Source organism: Thamnophis elegans, chromosome 2, assembly GCF_009769535.1.
Source record: "Thamnophis elegans isolate rThaEle1 chromosome 2, rThaEle1.pri, whole genome shotgun sequence".
Lineage (NCBI taxonomy): Eukaryota > Metazoa > Chordata > Lepidosauria > Squamata > Colubridae > Thamnophis > Thamnophis elegans.
In genome coordinates this window covers 940,786-962,149 of record NC_045542.1, presented here as the reverse complement: position 1 = coordinate 962,149, position 21,364 = coordinate 940,786, and the positions used below count along the sequence as shown (strand labels likewise).

Below are 21,364 nucleotides of genomic sequence, written 5' to 3'. Positions count from 1 at the left end.
ACACAATATGCTAATAATGTGAGGTTGCTTTTTACTTCCACCCTTTCTTTCCTTATTTTTAAAGCTTTTAAAAGTTTTTTTTAATTGAAACTTTTTAATCTGAACATTTAAAAGACGTAGCTATGAAAAAGAGCAGTCCCAGCATTTAAGGAAAGGCCGGGGGCTGAGGGCTTGGATAAGCAGGGCCTTGAAGATGAAACTCTAATGTACCATCTTCTCTCTCCACATGGATGGACATTGTGCGATTCTGAACACTTTGTGAAACCATTTATAATTTTAGTTCTAATTGCAGTTCAGCACAGCAGATCAAAGAGCTAGCTGAGCCTAGTGGTTAAGGCACCAGGCTAGAAACTAGGGAAGTGTGAATTCTAGTCCCACCTGAGCCATGAAGAACTATCACTTTCCCAACCCAACTCCTTCACCTCACACGGGGGTTGTTGTGGGGGAAATAGGAGGAAAAGGCTGCATTAGGTATTTTTACTTCCCTGAATTATTTCTAAAATAATAAAGGTGGGATAAAGCTAACTAATAAATAACTAAAATAAAATGTAACAAAAGGATTATGGTTCAATAACTATTTGAATCCCATTTCAGTTCATATTTTGCTGTAAAGTTTCTGTCCAATCTCTCTGAAGCTATAAGAACCAAGTCAGGTTTTTTTCCCCATAATTTTCTCTACCATTTGTACGGTAGACAAACTGCATTCCTGGAGCTGCTTCCTTCTCCTGTGTGAGCCAGCTGGGAGCAAAGGCGGCTTAGGAAATCTGGGGGTTTCAGATACCTTCCTTCATTTTGGTCGTGGCCGTCTGATATTAGGGTGGGGACATATTTCCCACAGCCCGATTGAAGGAATCAAATGTGGGGAAAATGTTAAGGGAAAGAAAAAAAAACCGTTGGGGCTTGGAAAGGGCAGAAAGGTAGTCAGTTTCATCTGATTAAAAACAAATAAACCAATTAGCAGGGATTTTATTGTTTCATCAATATACTGTAATAAAAAAGAACCCATTTTTTCTCCGTACCAATGGCCCCATTATGGGAGCGCTCTGCCATGAAGGACAGTGACCCAGGGGACGAGGTGTTTTTGCATTGCGCCTGGGAGTTAAATGGGCAGGAGGCTTTGACAAGGAGGAAATGAAGCACAACAGGCAGCATCTCTTAAACTAGCACAAGTGAGGACAGGCTACTTTGTGATACATAGCAGAAAAAGAACAGGTGGAGGTGGCTTTCCTAGAGGGAAGTGAGCAGATGGAAGACAAGACTGGGCATTTTTGCGTGACCCGTCAAAACCGCGGTCCACTAAAGTGCGCCCGATTAAAGCGCGTACGTGACGTCATCAGCAGCGCAATGAAAAAAATTAAAAATAAATTAAAATTAAATTAAAATAAAATTAAAGCAAGCCGATTCACATAAAGGTAAGGGTTAGGGTTAGGGTTAGGTTAAGGGTTAGGGTTAGGTTAAGGGTTAGGGTTAGGTTTAGGGTTACGTTAAGCGTTAGGGTTAGGTTTAGGGTTAGGTTAAGGGTTAGCATTAGGTTTAGCGTTAGGTTAAGGGTTAGGTTTAGGGTTAGGTTTAGGGTTAGGTTTAGGGTTAGGTTAAGGGTTAGGTTAAGGGTTAGGTTTAGGGTTAGGTTTAGGGTTAGGTTTAGGGTTAGGTTTAGGGTTAGGTTAAGGGTTAGGTTTAGGGTTAGGTTTAGGGTTAGGTTTAGGGTTAGGTTTAGGGTTAGGTTAAGGGTTAGGTTTAGGGTTAGGTTTAGGGTTAGGTTAAGGGTTAGCATTAGGTTTAGGGTTAGGTTTAGGGTTAGGTTTAGGGTTAGGTTAAGGGTTAGGTTTAGGGTTAGGTTTAGGGTTAGGTTTAGGGTTAGGGTTAGGTTTAGCGTTAGGTTAAGGGTTAGGTTAAGGGTTAGGTTTAGGTTTAGGTTTAGGGTTAGGTTTAGGGTTAGGTTTGGGGGGGGTTAGGGTAAGGTTTTCGCTTTAATTTTAAATTTACTGCTCACAGCGTGATGTTTTCATCGCGCTGTGATGATGTCACGTACGCGCTTTCGTCGAGCGCGCTTTATTCTACCGCGGTTTTGTGGTGGAACCCATTTTTGGTCTCAGAACTGGTGATACTTGCCCTGCGGCAAGCTGGCCATGCGCATCAGCCAAGTCAGCAGCCTGCAGCCTGCTTAGGACAGGGGTGAAGAGCCTTCTTCTTCAGTGCTTGGCGCAGCAGGATGGTGGCAGACCATAAGGACACCCCAGGGTGGCTAATGCCATTTCATTGAGCCCCACCCCTCACGTCTCCTGGCTTCAAAGGCAGGATAAAGAAATTATCAGGATTTTCTGGTGGAATAAGGCACCTTTTATAGGAGAAGCAAGAAAAAAAATAAGCCCAGGGACGTTCTCTTTCATGTTCGCTTGAGATCCTTCTGGACATAGAAGCAATTATTGCCCAAAATTCAGTGACCTTTGTAGTGCAGGCCTTATGTGCCCTTAGGCCAGTGTTTCTCAACCTTGGCGGCTTTAAGTCCTGTGGACTTCAATTCCCAGAATCCCCCAGCCAGCATAGCTGGCTGGGGAATTCTGGGAATTGAAGTCCACAGGACTTAAAGTCGCCAAGGTTGAGAAACACTGCCTTAGGCAACAGAAAGCCCTCTCAGGGCTCATCTGCACAGCCACACTCGAGGTCCTTCCTCCCCACTGGAGGGACGTATGCTGACAGAAGAGCCACCACACCAGAGTTTGCCTTTCGCCACACCTCAGGACGGAGGCTGGTAGTGTTGCTTTCAGGCGGTTGATCGGAGGGGGGGGACCCATTAGCCGCAGAAGAGAGCTCTAGGCGGCAAGCTGGAAATATACTTTGTCCAACTCTCCATGCGAGAGAAAAGCCTGTGAGGAGAGGGGCTTGGTAAAAGACGGTGGACTCGACCAGACCCAGGGAAGGCATTTCTTCACCCAGTGATTGCTGGTCAGTTCAGGAACAATTGCAGAGGCAGCTGCTGGTTTTCTGTTCTTACCCTCGTAGTTCTTACCCTCTTACCCTTACGAGGGTAAGAACCAGTGGTGGGTTTCAAACATTTTTCGAACCTACTCTGTGGGTGTGGCCTCCTTTGTGGGAGTGGCTTGCCGGCCATGTGATCTGCTGGGAGTGGCTTGCCGGCCATGTCTTTTCTTTCTTTCTTTCTTTCTTTCTTTCTTTCTTTCTTTCTTTCTTTCTTTCTTTCTCTCTCTCTCTCTATCTCTCTCCTTCCTTTTGTCTCTGTCCCTTTTTCTCTTTCATCTCTCTCTCTCACTCTTTCTTTCTTTCTTTCTTTCTTTCTTTCCTCCTTTCTTTCCCTTTCTCTGTGTGAGTCTCTCTCCCTCCCTCCCTCCCTCTCTCTCTCTCTCTCTCTCTGAACGGTGGGTTTCAAAATTTTTTGGCACCTCTTCTGTAGGTGTGGTTGCCTGCTTTCCGGGTCCACTGGTGGAACCTCTTCTAACCGGTTCGGTAGATTTGATGAACCGGTTCTACCGAACTGGTGCGAACTGGTAGGAACCCACCTCTGGTAAGAACAGATGGAAAGTGCATCCTTTACGTCACACACTTGCCTTCTCCTGCAGCACCCTATTCAGCAGGAGAGGTGGTGTAGCAGGGATGCACCTCTCTCTTTAATTCCAAGCAGCTGAGAAGGAAGTAGCAGGGAAAGGAACATACGGTTACTCTATATATGAATACCACTCTATAACGCCTTAGCTATAATACGGCATCCAGTTTTGGTCACCACATTATAAAAAAGACGTTGAGACTCTAGAAAGAGTGCAGAGAAGAGCAACCGAGATGGTTAGGGGACTGAAGGCTAAAATATATGATGAATGGTTGCAAGTACTCAGTAGGGGTAGTTTAGTGAAGAGAAGGACCAGGGGAGACAGGATAGCAGTCTTCCAATATTTGAGGGGCTGCCACAGAGAGGAGGAAGGGGGTCAAGCTATTCTCCAAGGCACCTGAAGGCCAGAAAAGGAAGAATGGATGGAAACTGATCAAGGAGGGATTCATCCTAGAAATAAGGAGAATTTTTCTGACAGAGAGAGCAATCAACCAATGGAACAGAAGTTGCCTTCGGAAGTTGTGGGAGCTTCATCACTGGAAGCTTTCAAGAAGAGACTGGACTGCCATTTGTCGGAAATGCTGTAGAGTCTCCTGCTTGGGCAAGGGTTGAGGGGTTGGACTAGATGACCCAAAAGGTCCCTTCAAACTCTGTTAAGTCCCCCTCAGTGCCTGAAACCACCTGACTCTAGAGAAGGGAAAGTCCTGCTCCCTTACTCTCAACTGCAAATCACTCACACTTGGGGCTTATGGGATTGGAGCATTCATTGTCACAAAAGAGCATGCTGGGGGGGGGGGGGGAGGAAGGAGGGAGGAAAGGAAAGAGCAAAGCTGTATTATAGAACAGTGTTTCTCAACCTTGGCGACTTGAAGATGTCCGGACTTCAACTCCCAGAATTCCCCAGCCAGCATTTGCTGGGAGTTGAAGTCCGGACATCTTCAAGTGGCCAAGGTTGAGAAACACTGTTATAGAAAACCTCCTGCATGGCAACATAATGATGAACTCACTGAAGGCCCTCATTTGGACTATTCGTGGGCAGAGAAATCTATTTCCCTGACCAAGCCACAAGCACAGGCAAGAAGTGCACAATGAATGTGTCTCTGGCCTTTCTGGCAGCCATAGTACCAACCGCTATGGAGTCATTCAGCCAACTGGAAGAGCCACGTATTTCCAAGCTCTGGAGATTCTTTGCTCATAGTTCGGAATGATCTGGAACTGAGATCTTCTCCCATTTTCTCAGGGAAAACATTTTCAAGCCAAGGCAGCCCGTAGTGAGGATATGTACCCAGGAAACGGTAAATGGGGGTCTCTTTAAGCCGGAATGTGTGTGAATAAACTTTCAGGAAGGGGTTTTTTGGGAGACGAAGCAATGGCTGAATACTGTTGAGAACTCTTAACATGATGCTGTCCTTGTAAGTGGAAGACACTTCTTCCATCCTCTTGACTTCTCTGGATTCCATACATGAGCTGTGTGGAAAACATGGCTTTCCCATTCTCAGTCTTATTATCCACACAAGCCCTGAGAGTTGTTGCTGTAATGTGGTTGTTTATCTCGACACCCCAACATCTGGCTAACAGCATGGAAACGCTGGTCGTGGTCCCTTTCCATTCTGGAGAGCTGCAGAACCTACAAGACACACGCTGCAGAGAGTCAGTCACGCCACGCCATTTCTTAATCTAAAGCAAATTAATCTTCAGGAAATAGGGCTGCCACCTCTGTGAGCACAAGAGGTTTAGCAGTGCATGATATGAAGAAGTTAAGTACAAATTCAAGCACAGAAGCTTGAGTTTGTCCTATCGAAATTCTCCCTGGAATGCAAAATGGCATCTGCCACCGGAGGGAGAAATGAAGCAACATTGTGAATGCCACAGTGCAAACCTTGCTCCTGTTGTATCTGCATGCAGTGTCAATGCACATGCAAAAAGGGTGGGGGTGTTGCATTGCTTTCCCTAACTGCCATCTTCTCTTTTTTTGACACCTCCGCTTCCATAACACCCAGGGGGGATGTTAGCTAGCCCTGAGCTGGATTTTCAGCCTGTTGTTCATACTTCAGAACCATCTTTTTGCTATTTATACCACCCTTTCAACATCCTTTGCATAGGCTGGATCCCATTTGCTAGACATGGCCTCTGGGGGGCTCTTACCAGTTGCTTGGCCTTCTCCTCACTCACTTGCAGCTTTTCATGGTCCTTCTTCCAACCGGCCTCTAGGCAGGACACCCTGGGGAAACACAACAGCCGAGTCTCCTTCAGATCTCACCTCAGCTGGATTGTGGTTTCAACCCTTCCCCACATTCCCTGCTAGTTGGCCTCTGACCCTCAAGATCCCCCTGGCAACAGTTTGAGGAATGAAATAGGACAGAATAAAAAAAAGGAAACTGATAGCAAATAAAGTTAGAATAACAAAGAGAAACTCATGTTAGAGTTTTCGCTTTCTGTATAAATGGTACCTTTCCCACAATCTGTCACCTTCCAGATGTTCAGTCTGTATGAGAATTATTCTCAGAAGCCAATGAGATCCTTCATTAGACTCTGTTTTCCACTACAAGGATTGAACTGCCGTGATTGTTTGTTTTTCAGCCCAGCAGAAGACTTTAGCAGTGGATTGTATCTCAGACCAGCTGGTCTTGCCATGGGAAATGGCAAGAAAGATCAGGCCACGGATGCTTACTTCACTCCATCAGCCCCAAGAGTAAGTAAGTAAGATCTTTATTACGGTCAAAGACCAGCAATGTACATTTGTCTTTACACTATATTAAAAAATACTAACATTAAAATATAATTAACATTAAAAGTGGATAATAACATAATGGTCCAAAGATTGTTAGAGGTATGTCCAGATAATTGGTACCAGATGACAACTATACTTCTGTAGCCAATGTTTTTCCTTATGGACATTGCAGCAGCACAGAACTTTGCCCCTGCATACGTGGTAACCGGGTTAGTGTCCTGGAGGAGGAAGCCTAGATAAAAATGGTCTGCCCTCCCTGGCAATCTCTCTAATAAGGGGAGAATATGTGCAGACCTACAAGCTCTGTATAGCTCACAGTGTAATAGAACATGTGAATTGTCTTCCACTTCTCCTTTACCACATATACAAACCCGTTCGGTTATAGGTGTTCTCTTATACCATTAGCCCCAAGAGTTTTTTTTTTATTTCTGGCTAGGCTCCTTGATGTAAATGGATTGGGCCCCAACTATGGCCTGCTGGATCCCCAGGACAGGAAACCTGGGCTCTCCTCTTCCTTATCCCCTGCCTTGGGATTTGCATTGCCTAATAAAGTGGGAATCGCCCATTGGATGGGATGGAAATTCCCCTCAGGGCTAGCAGTCCCCCCCCCCATCGCCACATTTGACATTGTGCCTCTGACTCCTGCTGCGGGCTTCTCCTACCTGCCGCTGAGCTGAACCAGGCAAAGTTCCGTCTCCTCCAGCCTCTTGCCAAGAATCTCTCCGCGTTCTTGAAATCTGGCCTGCTCCTGCAGCAGTGCTTGATTCTGGACAGACAGGGACTTCACCTGCTCCTCCAGCAGCTTCTGCTTGTCTGTAGCCGAACTCAGCTTCATTTGCAGCACTTCCATCTGTCTTGCGTACTAGGGAGGGGGGACAGAGGGGGCAGTGATGAAGCTTAGAGCCCCCCTAGGCTCAAGGCTCCGCAAGGGCTCCGGATTAAGAGGCTGGGGGAAAGCTGTGCAGGAATAGAGAAAAGCTGCACCAGGGGATGTTTTAGGCTCTTCTCGTCATAATTGGGGAAGACTCCAATTATATCTTAATAAGTATACAATCGCAGCTTTGAGGATTTTCTTTCCTGGTCTCATCTTCCCCCAATTAGGGGAAAGATTTGCAGGGTTACATTCTACACATTGCTTTTGTGTGCAGTTTCCCTAGTAAATTAAAATGGCTCTTTAGCTATGCTTTGAACATAAGTTTGTTATTGCTATGATTCCTAATAACAAAAATATAGGGGTTTCACTTCTTCTATTACAAAACTACAGGGGAAGAACGGTGAAATGCAAACAGCTCAAAGTGTGGTCCCCAAAACAAAAGTGTGAGGTTGTTTTTGGTATTTGCCAGAGCAACATGTCAACTGCCCATTGCACAGGAGTTACTCTCCTATGAAGGCATAGCTGGGTTTCTGACGCCGTCTCTTTCAGGAAAATTAACATGCAACAGATTTCCATTTTTCAAATTTCTTTTGCAGCATGTGACTGTTGACCTATCAAATCTAAGGCTCATTGACCAAGCATTTCCAATGAAGATAAGTCACTCAGAGTAATTATAGGTGAGACAGGTGGCTATACCAATTGGATGGATGGATGGATGGATGGATGGATGGATGGATGGATGGATGGATAGATGGATGGATGGATGGATGGACGGATGCAGGGGTGGGTTCTCTAGAAGAGGTTCCACAAATCTACAGTACCGTTTAGAACTGGTTCCAGCTCCCTCCTCCTGCCTGTTCGCACATCATCAAGATGAAGAGCGAGAGGAGGAATTCTGGGAGTTGAAATCCACAGGTCTTAAAGCTGTCAAGTTTGAACACCCCTGGGGTTTTTTTCTAAAAGGCTACATGTGCAAGGATCTTGTAACTTGACAGTTTTAAGACTTGCACACTTCAGTGCCAGAGTTCCTGAGCCAACATGCCTGGAGGAGGAATTCTGGGAGTTGAAGTCCACAAGTCTTAAAGCTGTCAAGTTTTAACACCCCTGGGTTTTTTTTTCTAAAGGGTTAGGGGTGCGAGGGTCTTGTAACTTGACAGTTTTAAGACTTGCGTGCTTCAAATGCCAGAGTTTCTGAGCCAACATTTTGGTTGCTAAGCAAGAGCGTTGTTAAGTTAGTTTCACCACATTTTACAAGTTGGCCACGCCCACCCAGTCACATGACTGCCAAGTCACTCCCACCCCATCACATGGCTGCCAAGCCACTCCCACCCAGTCACATGGCTGGCAATTCACTCCCATCCGGTCACATGGTCAGCAAGCCACTCCCACAAAGCAGACCACACCTACAGAAGTGGTTCTAAAAAATTTTGAAACCCACCACTGGATGGATGGATAAATGAATGAATGAACAAACAAACAAACAAACAGTAGTTATTCATTATATTTCTGGAATGATATTATCACTTTTTAAAAAGTTACAGGTGAAACTCAAAAAATTAGAATATCTTGCAAAAGTTCATTTATTTCAGTAATGCAACTTAAAAGGTGAAACTAATATATGAGATAAGACTCATTACATGCAAAGCAAGATAGTTCAAGATGTATCCACCATCTCAGAAAATTAGAATATTACATGCAATCAATAAAACAAGGATTGTACATAGAACAATATCGGACCTCTGAAAAGTATAAGCATGCATATGTACTCAGTACTTGGTTTGGGCCCCTTTTGCAGCAATTCCTGCCTCAATGCGGCGTGGCATGGAAGCTGTCAGCCTGTGGCCCTGCTGAGGTGTTATGGAAGACCAGGATGCTTCAATAGCGGCCTTCAGCTCTTCTGCATTGTTCGGTCTCACGTCTCTCATCTTTCTCTTGGCAATGCCCCATAGATTCTCTCTGGGGTTCAGGTCAGGTGAGTTTGCTGGCCAATCAAGCACAGTAATCTTACGGTCATTGAACCAGATTTTGGTGCTTTTGGCAGTGTGGGCAGGTGCCAAGTCCTGGTGGAAAATGAAGTCAGCATCTCCATAAAGCTCGTCTGCAGAAGGAAGCATGAAGTGCTCCAAAATCTCCTGGTAGATGGCTGTGTTGACCCTGGACTTAATGAAGCACAGTGGACCAACACCAGCAGATGACATGGCTCCCCAAATCAACACAGACTGTGGAAACTCCACACTGGACTTCAAGCATCTTGCAGTGTGTGCCTCTCCATTCTTCCTCCATACTCTGGGTCCTTGGTTTCCAAATGAGATGCAAAAGTTGCTCTCATCAGAAAAGAGGACTTTGGACCACTGAGCAACAGACCAGGTCTGTTTTTCTTTAGCCCAGGTAAGACGCTTCTGACATTGTTTGTTGTTCAGGAGCGGCTTGACAAGAGGAATACGACATTTGAAGCCCATGTCCAGGATCCGTCTGTGTGTGGTGGCTCTCGATGCACTGACTCCAGCCTCAGTCCACTCCTTGTGAAAGTCCCCGACTCTTTTGAATGGCCTTTTCCTCACAATCCTCTCCAGGCTGCGGTCATCCCTGCTGCTTGTGCACCTTTTTCTTCCACACTTTCCCCTTCCACATAACTTTCTGTTGATGTGCTTTGATACAGCACTTTGGGAACATCCAACGTCTTTTGCAATTACCTTTTGAGGCTTTCTCTCCTTATGGAGGGTGTCAATGATGGTTTTCTGCACAACTGTCAGGTGAGCAGTCCTTCCCATGATTCTGATTCCTACTGAACCAGACTGAGAGACCCTTTAAAGGCTCAGGAACCCTTTGAAGGTGTTATGGCTTAATTAGCTGATTAGAGGGGGACACTTTGAGCCTAGAATATTGCACCTTTTCACAATATTCTAATTTTCTGAGATGGTGGATTTGGGGTTTTCATGAGCTGTAAGCCATAATGTCACAATTATGACAAATCACAGCTTAAATTATCGTGCTTTGCATGTAATGAGTCTTATCTCATACATTAGTTTCACCTTTTAAGTTGCATTACTGAAATAAATGAACTTTTGCACGATATTCTAATTTTTCGAGTTTCACCTGTACTTTTGCCAGATGCATGTACGCAACATTCAATGGCACACATTTTTTCCCCATAATTTTTGATGGATTTTAAATTAGGAATAGATTAACAGAAAACTAAACATGCGAGTGGTCCTCTGAGCACAATCCTCCTCTACCTGTTCCAGGGGCTGCATGGTGTATAGACAGTTTTTTATTGCCGACGCATCCTCTGAATGTCGTAACCAAGGGACTGCTGGTTTCTGGGGCAGCGACACAGACAGGTGGAGCTTTGAGCATCCCTAAAGCAGAAGAACATTATTTGGCGAGTTTGAAGAGAACAAGACTAAGAGAACAATTACAGAGACATGAAAATCCACTTGCAATACAAAATGCCCTTTAAATGGAGTCTCCATGCTGGAAAACGTGGAGGAAGATAAGAAAACCTCCCAGGTTTTAGAGCTCAGATGGAAAAGTGTTAAGAAAGTCTGGAGAGAGAGAGAGGGAGGGGGAGGGAGGGAGAGACTGACTGACTGTCTGGTCTCCTTGTGAAAAAACTTTTCCTTTCTGTTATAACAGCAGCTTTCCACAAAATTGGAACTGGACTAAAGGGAGTTTGGGGCCATCAAGACTGCATTGTAATATAGTAGTTGAGCAAACCGCTCCGAAACTCTGCTTACCTGAGATGCCTCGTGGCTGCCAGCATTGCGTAGAGAGGAGTCGTAAGGCTGAGGATTGCTGTCCCGACAGTCATCCACTCGCCCGATGCTTCTCTGCTTGCGGAGACGTCGAGATGCCTTACTCTGGGTTGGGACGCTCTGAGTACGCTGCACTTTGCTCCTGGATTTCGTTGGATGTAAAGGAGTCAAGGCGTCTTCCTTGCCTCTGTTCTTTTGGATGCTGGTCATGGAGTGGCTCTTGATCAGAGGACTATACTTGGCCAGATCCCGGGGGGGCACAAACCCCAGCTTCTGTTTCTCAGCGTCTCTGAAAGACAAAGAATGAGGAGCCGGCTGTGCAAAAGGCATAGTAATGTTGACAATCTCAATTCCAGATTAGGTCTTCAGACCCAAACCTGGCCCACATCTACATGTCCTTATGTTTTGATGCACAACTTTCTCACATTCTGCACTGATGGCTTCTCCATCCCACTTTCTTAACCCAGAGTTCTTTTAGGGCAATTTCTGCCTGCTATCGAATTAAGGAGACAGGCAGTCGGCCACGGTAAAATGCAACCCACTAGTCCTTTAGCTGGCAGAAAAATATGCGAGCATAAAATCTACTAGCCTGCCAGCAAAGCCCTATTCTGCTATAGTAATCAGGTTCAAGAGTGGTCACACACACACACACACACACACACACACACAGAGAGAGAGAGAGAGAGAGATTTACTTTGCCCAGGTGAAGAATTCCGGGCTGGTGGTTAGAAAACGATTGGAAAAAAAATATGCAAATAAAAAATGGACAAAGCCCAAAGACCTTAAAATAGGGAACCAGGTCTACCTCTCCACAAAGTATCTGCAGTCCAGACAGCCTTCCCAAAATCTGGGGCCTAAGTACGTTGACACTTTCCCCATCAAAAGGATTATCAACCCAGTCACAGTTGAACTCGAACTGCTGAAGCCCCTTAGGCACATTCACCCAATTTTCCCTTTTAGTGTACTAAAATCAGAAAACTCTCCCCTTTGTGTGCGACACTGACTCTGCCCTCTGAGCCGCCCATGATTGAGGTGGAACATTTTGAAATGAAAGACATTTTAGATTCTCATAAACACCAAAGAAAACTCCAGTATTTAGTTATGTGGAAAGATTTTCCTCCCTCGGAAACTGAATGGGTTAAGCAGGTTAAAGCAATCAAACTCCTCAAACGCTTGCATAATTAATATCCTGATAAACCAAAATAGCTCACATATCATCTAACTGTAGATCTACCTTGTTTCTCTCTCTATCTGTTGTGTCTTTTCATTTGTTTAACAGGACTGGTGTACTTGTCAAAGGGGGCCACGTGTCAGAACCTCTGCCTTCACTTGCCTCCTTGTTGGCATTCTGCCATCAATCGAGGAAGGGAGGTGGGAACAAATGGGCAGAAAAGCAGTATACCTTTATGATGGGGAATTGGGAGGGAGGAATTGACAGTTGAGGAAGAACAGAGCGTTTTGGAATCTGGTTCAGGCTGGCATTTTCAAAGCTGTTTTCCCTGAGAGTGGAATTTCCCCAGCCCAAAGACCTCAGTGTTTCCCAAAACATCTTGGCAGTGCTAGATTGGTTACACACGGATGGACCGTGGGGGAGGGCTAGGGAGGAGCGAGAATTAGCTCTGTACGGGTGCATGGCAACTTCAGATTCCGCTTGAACAATCAGCATCTCTCACTAAAAGTGCATCTTCACATCAACCAAATGTAGTTGAAAGTTTTACTTCCCTAGGAGATCAGACCGGGGCAGGTCTGACAGATGCGAGACAAGTACTTTGAGCAGCGATTTGCCTTCTTTCAAGTTGCCAAACAGGTCACAGATACTACATGGCTACACCACATTTCTGATGGGGAAAAAAGAGGCTGCCTTTGAACTCTATGTGTGGGGGGCGGGGATTTGAAAGGTTGGGCTAACAAGCGCAGAGGAGCCCAGAGGGGGACAGTTCAGGACAAGGGATAAGTGAGATCCGTCCTCCATAAGTGCTACAAGGTGGCCATAACCATAGCACCAGAAAGTAAGCAGTTGAAGGAGGCTGAAGGGCGACTCTTTCTCAAAGGGGTAAAAAGAGGCCATACAGCATTCCTCGTGACCCCAAAGGACCACATGTCGCTTTTGGTGCTGCCATTTCATTACCTTTCCTCCATGTGGGGCCCAGGAAGAACGGAGACGGGCACGGGGGTTCCCTCTTGGATGGCCTGGAGGATGGCTGGCAGAGGCTGCAGTTTCTCCTGGGTTCCCTTGTAAACAGAAGAGCACAAAGGGCCAACATGAAGAACTTGGCCAGACTGATGGTAGAAATTGGTTTCAATCTGGCCAACGGCTGATCTATTTTCTATCCATTGCATTTATATATTTACACCTATATATACTTATTTCTTATACTGTATACTTAAATTCACACATACAAACTTGAGCATACTTTAAAAAGTATGCCATGTGTTGGACAAGTTGCCTGCAGAATGCCTTCTCCCCCGCTCTCCCTTGCAAATCGTATTGCAGAGCCCCTCTTCTCGCAGTTGAGTTCAACAGCAAACAGATCCATTTCCTACTCAGATGAAGAAGAACCGCATTTGGCATTCTACCAGCTGCTATAAAAGTGGCTGGAAGACTTTCAACTCTTCATTAAAAAAAAACTTGAAAAAATCTTATGGGGCTCAATAGAGTCAGCATCACTGAAGAGGGCAATTGAGGAGAGTTATCCGCATCTATCCATCTTCCTCCCTTTAAGAATCACATTCGGGTAGGAGAGAAATGGGATTCCTGGAACAGTCCCAAGGCTACAGAGAAGACTTCTGGTGAGAGCTCATTCTCTACTCTCAGATTGCATGAGATGGCTGGACAGAAGAGGTTAATTTAGGTCCCAGTGCTGTTGTATGAATCCTCTGCAACTTGATGCTGACCTGGTGTATCCCAATTTACTGTTGGGCCTTCTGTTTTCTCATTTGCAATTGCAATTAATGTGTGGAATAAAGTTCTTGTTGGGCAGCATGCAGACAACAAAAGGGATCAAACCAATACCAGAAGACTTTGATTTGAGGCAATAGTTGGTGACTTGAGCCCTAAATTTTAACATTTGTTTCTGTCTTCTTTATTTTATAGTTTTTATTAAATTTCACTATGAGATGAAAATATTGGGGGGGGGGGCAAAAGTTAGAAAACTGAGGGGAAAAAGAGAAATGCAAAGAAAGAAAGAAATGGCTAGTGATTTCTGACTTTTCTCAGTGCCGTAAAATGCAAATAAATTGCAATCTCAATCTTTTGCTTTGCATTTTACAATATTTTAAACAATTTCTACAATAACAAAAATCACCAAAACCTAAAATCAAAGTTTCATTTTTTTCAATTTTAAGTAAAAAGTCCACAAAAGTGCCTGTTTCTGTGTTGTTTCCACATATGAACAGCTCCAACCATTGGGGATGTCATGCAAAAAAACTCGTGTGGCATCTTGTCACTAGAGAGCAGGCTAGTTTATCATGAGAATTCCCCCCCACCCAATCCCCAATCCCCCCCCCAGCTCAAGAGTAGCTGATACCTGTTCCAGAGTGGAGAAGATGCTGCAGAGCAGGGAGTGAAGGATGGACAATTCCAGGGCCAGGTCAATTGAGTCATTATAGGTACTCAATGCTATGGTACTACCGGGGCTTGAAACGCTGCTGAGAAATGATTTCATGGCATACCAGTTGTGCTCAAGAAACTCATTCATGAAACTCATATAGGCCTCCTTTTCCCCAAACCTATGGGAAATGAAAATACCATGTCACTGTAATGGAGGGAAGAATGGCTGAACCCTGTAGATCAGAGATCCATCCCTTTTGCCACCGGTACTGCTGGCCAGGTGGAGAACGTATCATTCCTGCTGAGACAATCCATTTAATTTTCTGAATTGGGGAGGTCAGTGGATGCCACTGTCCCTCAGGCTGCCATTGTAGGGCAACTGGCTAATCTAAAGCTGCTCGGCTCTTGCCCTCTTGCACCGTGAGATCTTCCCTGCTCTTCCAGCCTGACTCCTGCCTTTTCTTGAGCTGGTTGCCAATTCATAGAAAGAAGAGAAAAATAGAGGAGTATCATTCTTGTAATTATTTTCCCTACATCCCCACTTTAAAAAGTGTTTTTCTGAACCAATATTATTTATGGTGGTTTTTTTAAATTGTACTTTGTTATGTTGGGCATTAAACAATAATGGTATTTTTTGCTTTTGCATATTTCCATAATTGAAAAGTCTGTTGCCTCCAGATGCTTTTTCAAAATCCGCTCTGTCTTCTGCCCCTTCTGCATGTGCTTACAGAAGCGCATAACATCATTGCTCTAATTATCAATGCTCTCCTTTTCATGGGACAGGCTAGCATCATAGAATCACAGGTGGAATCCGAGGTGGCGCAGTGGTTAGGGTGCAGTACTGCAGGCCACTTCAGCTGACTGTTATCTGCAGTTCAGCAGTTCTAATCTCACCGGCTCAAGGTTGACTCAGCCTTCCACCCTTCCGAGGTGGGTGAAATGAGGACCCAGACTGTGGGGGTGATATGCTGACTCTGTAAACCACTTAGAGAGGGCTGAAAGCCCTATGAAGCGGTATATAAGTCTAACTGCTATTGCTATTGCTATTGCTATTGTTATCTGCAGTTCAGCGGTTCTAATCTCACCGGCTCAAGGTTGACTCAGCCTTCCATCCTTCCGAGGTGGGTAAAATGAGGACCCAGATTGTTGTTGGGGGCAATATGCTGACTCTCTGTAAACCGCTTAGAGAGGCCTGAAAGCCCTATGAAGCGGTATACAAGTCTAACTGCTATTGCTAACTGCTATTGCTAATCAAAAAGCTGGAAGGGACTCAAAGTTCTTTTAGCCCAACCCAATGCCCAGGGCAGAAGACACAAATGGATGTCCAATCTTTTTTGGAAGCCCTAGTTTGTACCTGAGGTCAAGTTTCTAGAATTCTGAACAAGGGACGTGGTTACTTACGTGGTGAAATTGGCCAGGTTCTGAATGACCTTGGCCACCAGGGTGAGGGTGCGGGAGGTGATGTCATCGGGGTATTTCTGTGTGAGGCCAAAAAGGCTGGGGGACATAATGGCTGGACAAAGGAAGCGTAAGAATAGAGAAGCAGAGACAAGTCGCTGGCCAATGTCCTCCTTGCCCCGCAACTGGCACTCCTCTTGCCAGGCTGTGAAAATCTCGCTCAGCTCAGCTGGGAAGGAGCTGCAGAGAGAAAAGAGAGGGCAGGCTGAAAGGAGGCCTCGAGGCATCACTACTGGTCCAGACAGCTGCTACAGCCACGTCTTCTGGCTAAGCAACCTTGCCTGGATATATTGAATTTTGCTTCAGAGTATGCTTGGGTCTGGATGGAGTGACCAACCACAACAATTTGCCTATAGCCAGCCCAGGGACCTTGCTCAGAAACATCTGAGGATCTCACTTGCAGCCAATTCAATTTATTACTGCAAAGTCGTTTACCGAGGTGGCGCAGTGGTTAGGGTGCAGTACTGCAGGCTACTTCAGTTGACTGCTATCTGCAGTTCGGAGGTTCTAATCTCACCGGCTCAAGGTTGATTCAGCCTTCCATCCTTCCGAGGTGGGTGAAATGAGGACCCTGATTGTTGTTGGGGGCGATATGCTGACTCGGTAAACCGCTTAGAGAGACCTATGAAAGACCTATGAAGTGGTATATAAGTCTAACTGCTATTGCTATCTATCTATCTATCTATCTATCTATCTATCTATCTATCTATCTATCTATCTATCTATCTTATCTATTATCTATCCATCCAAGGCTCAAGGTCGACTCAACCTTCCATCCTTCCGAGGTGGGTAAAATGAGGACCCGGATTGTTGTTGGGGGCGATATGCTGACTCTGTAAACCGCTTAGAGAGGGCTGAAAACCCTATGAAGCGGTATATAAGTCTAACTGCTATTGCTATCTATCTATCTATCTATCTATCTATCTATCTATCTATCTATCTATCTATCTATCTTATCTATTATCTATCCATCCAAGGCTCAAGGTCGACTCAACCTTCCATCCTTCCGAGGTGGGTAAAATGAGGACCCGGATTGTTTTGGGGGGCAATATGCTGACTCTGTAAACCGCTTAGAGAGGGCTGAAAGCCCTAGGAAGCGGTATATAAGTCTAACTGCTATTGCCATTGCTACATATACTCTCACGTGAAAGTGAGCTTCTTACACTAAGATAAGGGTAAAGTGCAAATGTATACTCATACTTAACTTTATATGCTAAACCTCTTCTAGCAGAACAACAATTTTCCTAGTTCATTTGGGCCAATAGACTGTGAGCTAGATGAGCCATCAAAAGTCCTGGATCAGCCCTTTCAGCAGCCCAGAAATTCCTCTACAAAGCAGATCTGGTTCCCCTCAGTGGTGGCAGTAAAGAAAACTCCCTGGTTGATACTCAAGTACGCACTTGCTGGACATGGTAATCCTTAGGAAGACTTCCTCGCAGAGCTGCTGCAGGTGGTTGCGATTGTCAGCCAGGTCACGGGGAGGGCATTTGCTTGGGTCCACCTCACAGCAATCCTCCAGAAAGTTCGGCTGGGTTATAATATCACCTGTGAGACAATCCCCATAGGTTACCCTTCGGTGGCTGGGATGGCATAGATCAGCGATGGATAACCTTTTCGCCATCGCATGCCAAAAGCGGGAGGAGCGCACGGGGGTCGTGCACACACGTGCCCACACCCCTAATTCTATGCGCCCTCCTCCCTGCACATGCACACGACATCCCTGCACATGCGCGCAACCCACCCACCCCCCATGATGGCACGGTGGACCCGTTTCCCCTCCTCCCCAGGCTCCAGAGGCTTTCTCCCCCCCCCCCAACAGAGGCCCTCCAGAGGCCGAAAATGGTCCGTTTTCCGACTTCTGGTTTGCATGTTGGGCTGTTTTTCTCTAAAAACAGCCCAACTTGCAAACTGGAAGTTTGGAAACAGACTTCCGGGGTCCCTGGGGGTCGTTTTCTGCCCTACAGTGGGGAAAAAACAGCCGAAAATGAAGGCCGAAATCAGCTGGCCAGCGCACACATGCATGCTGGAGCTGACAGGGCAACACCTCACGTGCCCTAAGAAATGGCCACCTCTGCCACGCGTGCCATAGATTTGCCATCAAGGGCATAGATGCTTGCAGAGCCATAGTTCTGGGTCATAACCCACAGTGATATTTCTAACTTAGTTTCTTGTCTCCAATTAGAAACCCCGACAGATTTTTTTGATGAGCCTGTCATTGCTTATTAAAGACATAATGATAGTCATGTTCTATCAATGCTAATGATGAATTTAGCTAGTTTTTCAGGGTCCCTCTGAACTGTAGTAATAACAATAAGTATAGTTATTATCAGACGTAGATTTCTCTTGCCATCTTGACTCACAATTCACCTTATGTGCTATGTAACAATTATAGGCACCAACCCTCAGCGCATTTTTGTTAGTATTATAGAGCAGAGTTTCTAAGTTAACTTACTTAATGTGGCCAGCAGGTATGGACTTCCCACCAGCTTCATGTACTCATCTATGGCCTTGGTGGCGAGCGTGTTTTCACGAAAAATCAAAGCTTCCTTGTCACCAAAACGGTCTATCTCAGCTACGCCCAAGTCAATGAGAAAATCCTGCAATGAAAATGGGAAGTGGGTCAATAGAATGAATCCCATCCTGTTTTGAGTTCACATTTAAAACCCATTTTATTTATTTTATTTATTTCTATGATTTATAGGCCGCCCAATCCCGGAGGACTGCGGGCGGCTTACAACAAAGAAAAAAATAATAAAAAATGAAAATAAAAACAGGTTAAAATCAACACACATACATTCGTTATGATCGGGGCTGGACCTTAATGAGGTCAACAGCCCCAGGCCTGCCGGAATAGCCAGGTTTTAACAGCTTTCCTGAAGGCCATGAGAGTGGGCAAGGTCCGGATCTCTGGGGGTAGCTCATTCCAAAGGGTCGGAGCACTCAGGATGTCAGGCAAAGGGTAAAATGATACCAGGTTTTTCTCCTGTGGACCCGAGAGCCGCTTTGGCAGCTAGAAGAATAACCCCACGAGGCCAGGTGATCTAGCAATGAAACAGCCCAGGGGGGAAAAATCAGCATGAAGGAAATTCTTATGATGAATCTGGGATCAGGTTGTTTCCCAGCATCTTAATGCCAGCCTGCCTATTAGTAAAATGAACGATACCTTGGCTTTGCCCGTGCTTTGCAAGACCCTCACGAGGACACTCATCAGCTCTTCCTTGTCTCTGGCACTGAGGCTGGGCTCCAACGAAGCACATAAGTCCCGATAATGGAAAGTCAGATATTCAGCAAATTCTTTGTACTGTACGATGGGCAACACTTTGAAATTGCAGTATCGTCCTCGGAGTCGAAGAGAGGGCATGTTTGGCTTCTCTTTGCCCAGTGGGAACCATCTCTCCAAGGGTTGGTGCATAGCAGCCATCTCCTTTAGGGGAACGGACATACTGGTGATGGGGCTCTCCTTTGGCCACAGCCCTTCTTCTTCCTGTACCAGGCAGACCTGCAGTTCCACGGCTGGTGGAAGAGTCTTGAGGTCAAAGTGCTCGCCCCAGAAGAGAGTTCCTGTGGGGCTGGCTTGCTTGGCTGTTGTGCGGGCATACAGGATCCCATCCAATTGGATTTCACAGTGGTAGTGCTTCCTGGGAGACAAATCTCGGGCTTCATATACCCAAAGATTTAACCTGTGTTCCACCCGTTGGCAGTTGTCCTGGAAAATGGATGCATGGGACAATATTAAGAGCTGGGATTGGATGCAAAACAAGATGTGCTACAACTTGCGCAGTGTGGCACCTTTATTGATGTGTTGAACTGTAATTCCTATGAAAGCCACACTTCTACCATAAGTACTGAAGACAACTGTTGCCAAGTGCTTATATATATAAGTTTATTGTATACTAAAGCTTTCCAAGAATCTGAACTATTAACGGCCAAAGCAAATTGGTGGTAGATCAGAGTCAATGGAATTCAAGATGTGATGGACTTTAAATCTATGATGGGCATGAAGGAACTCAAGACTGATGGTGTGTTTGACCCTCCCTTGAGCTCAACCAGGTCAACTCTACAACTATGTGGTGATACACAAAACCTTTAGATATGAAGGTGAAGTCACAAAGAAAAGGCAAGAAGTAAACATGATTAGGTCCAAAGCAGATGAAAGATTAAGGATTTGCTGGTGGGAGTAGTGGGTAGACACACAAGTGGGGGAGGCTGGAGGGGCCTGTCAGTCTTTACAAGCACTGGCAGCTCTTTATGACTTCTTGATCCTAAAGACTAGAATTTCTGCTTTGGATGAATGACTGAGATAAGAACAGAGACCATGGCAGAAGAAGAATAAGGAAGATTTTTTATAAGGAGAAGATACAGGGAGAAATAAAGGGGGTGGGTGAAAGGAGTTTCCTATGGAAAAGTATCTCCATTTTATGAACAGTACAAGTCAAAACTACTTTACCATATTGGGCTGGACAGCTTGACGTATGTTCTCCATCCAATGGGTTCTCTCAGCAGCAGATGAACAGTTAAAGCAGTAGCGTTTCCCAGCCCTCAGGATCTAAGAGAGGAGAACTCTAGTTAAGACATGCCCTGGGCCAGCCTGGCCTCTTCTATCATTCAGGCGTAACGGTCCCTTTGTCGGGATTAACAAAGTGAGGGAGCAGAAAGCAGCTGAAATGTTGCTTATTGCAGGATCCATGACTGCCAAAAGAGCAGGGGTTCATATAATATATTCATCGTGAGATATCAGACTAAGCTGATTTGCCAGGACTATCAGAGAGCAGAGAGCACTTTTGCTTATGCAGCTCAGGCAGCAAGGGGTTCCCGGCTGCAGCTGCCCTGTGACCAAGGGTATACTTTTATAGACCCTGGCAGCCAAGAACTTCCTGGAGCCCTTCATCTAGCCAGGACAACCTTATGGATGAGTTTCAATCTGAAGGTCGGTGAATCTCCAGGACCACTTGCAGAATGTAGAAATATTCATTAGTGAACCAAGTGATGAAATAATGTATAATTATTCTATACCTCAAAGCAGTGCTGCTCTCCCACAAGGCTGCTATGAAGTGGTCGGATCAAGACATCTTTCTCATTGCTTAGGTCCAGGGTGAGAGCTAGGCCAGGCAAGGCCTCCCTGTAGGAAGCAATAAGAAATATAATGTGTCCATGAACTCCAGTGTATTTGCAAAGATCAATTATTATCTGGACCTATTGTAATTCAGAAATTATTTTCAGATCATCAGTTAACTGAGGAAGCCATTGTAGGCCTGCTCTTCCTGCTAGGATTAGACTAGAACTGAGTGAGGCACCAGGAGAGGAGGAGGAGGAACCCTGTCCAAAAGACTCAAAAGTTTCTACTACAGTCGTCCTCCAACCTCCCCAAACCATACCCTGGAAAAGAGGCTTCAGAATTCAGGGAGTCAGGGACCCATTGTCTTGTAGATCTGGC

The 21,364-nt window shown here is 45.4% G+C and overlaps 1 protein-coding gene across 1 annotated transcript in view; it reads right to left on the bottom strand.

The window, feature by feature from the left end:
- Positions 1–4,466: 4,466 nt before the first annotated feature.
- Positions 4,467–21,364, bottom strand: part of RASAL3 (RAS protein activator like 3) — a 39,581-nt gene continuing 22,683 nt past the window's right edge. Inside the window, 14 exon segments of the mRNA XM_032212399.1 lie at positions 4,467–5,108; positions 5,111–5,189; positions 5,708–5,783; positions 6,956–7,155; positions 10,404–10,526; positions 10,905–11,211; positions 13,051–13,154; positions 14,450–14,651; positions 15,874–16,110; positions 17,331–17,475; positions 18,383–18,527; positions 19,094–19,636; positions 20,378–20,476; positions 20,944–21,049. Of these exon segments, the coding sequence (XP_032068290.1) occupies positions 4,702–5,108; positions 5,111–5,189; positions 5,708–5,783; positions 6,956–7,155; positions 10,404–10,526; positions 10,905–11,211; positions 13,051–13,154; positions 14,450–14,651; positions 15,874–16,110; positions 17,331–17,475; positions 18,383–18,527; positions 19,094–19,636; positions 20,378–20,476; positions 20,944–21,049 (2,773 nt within the window). The 3' untranslated portion in view covers positions 4,467–4,701.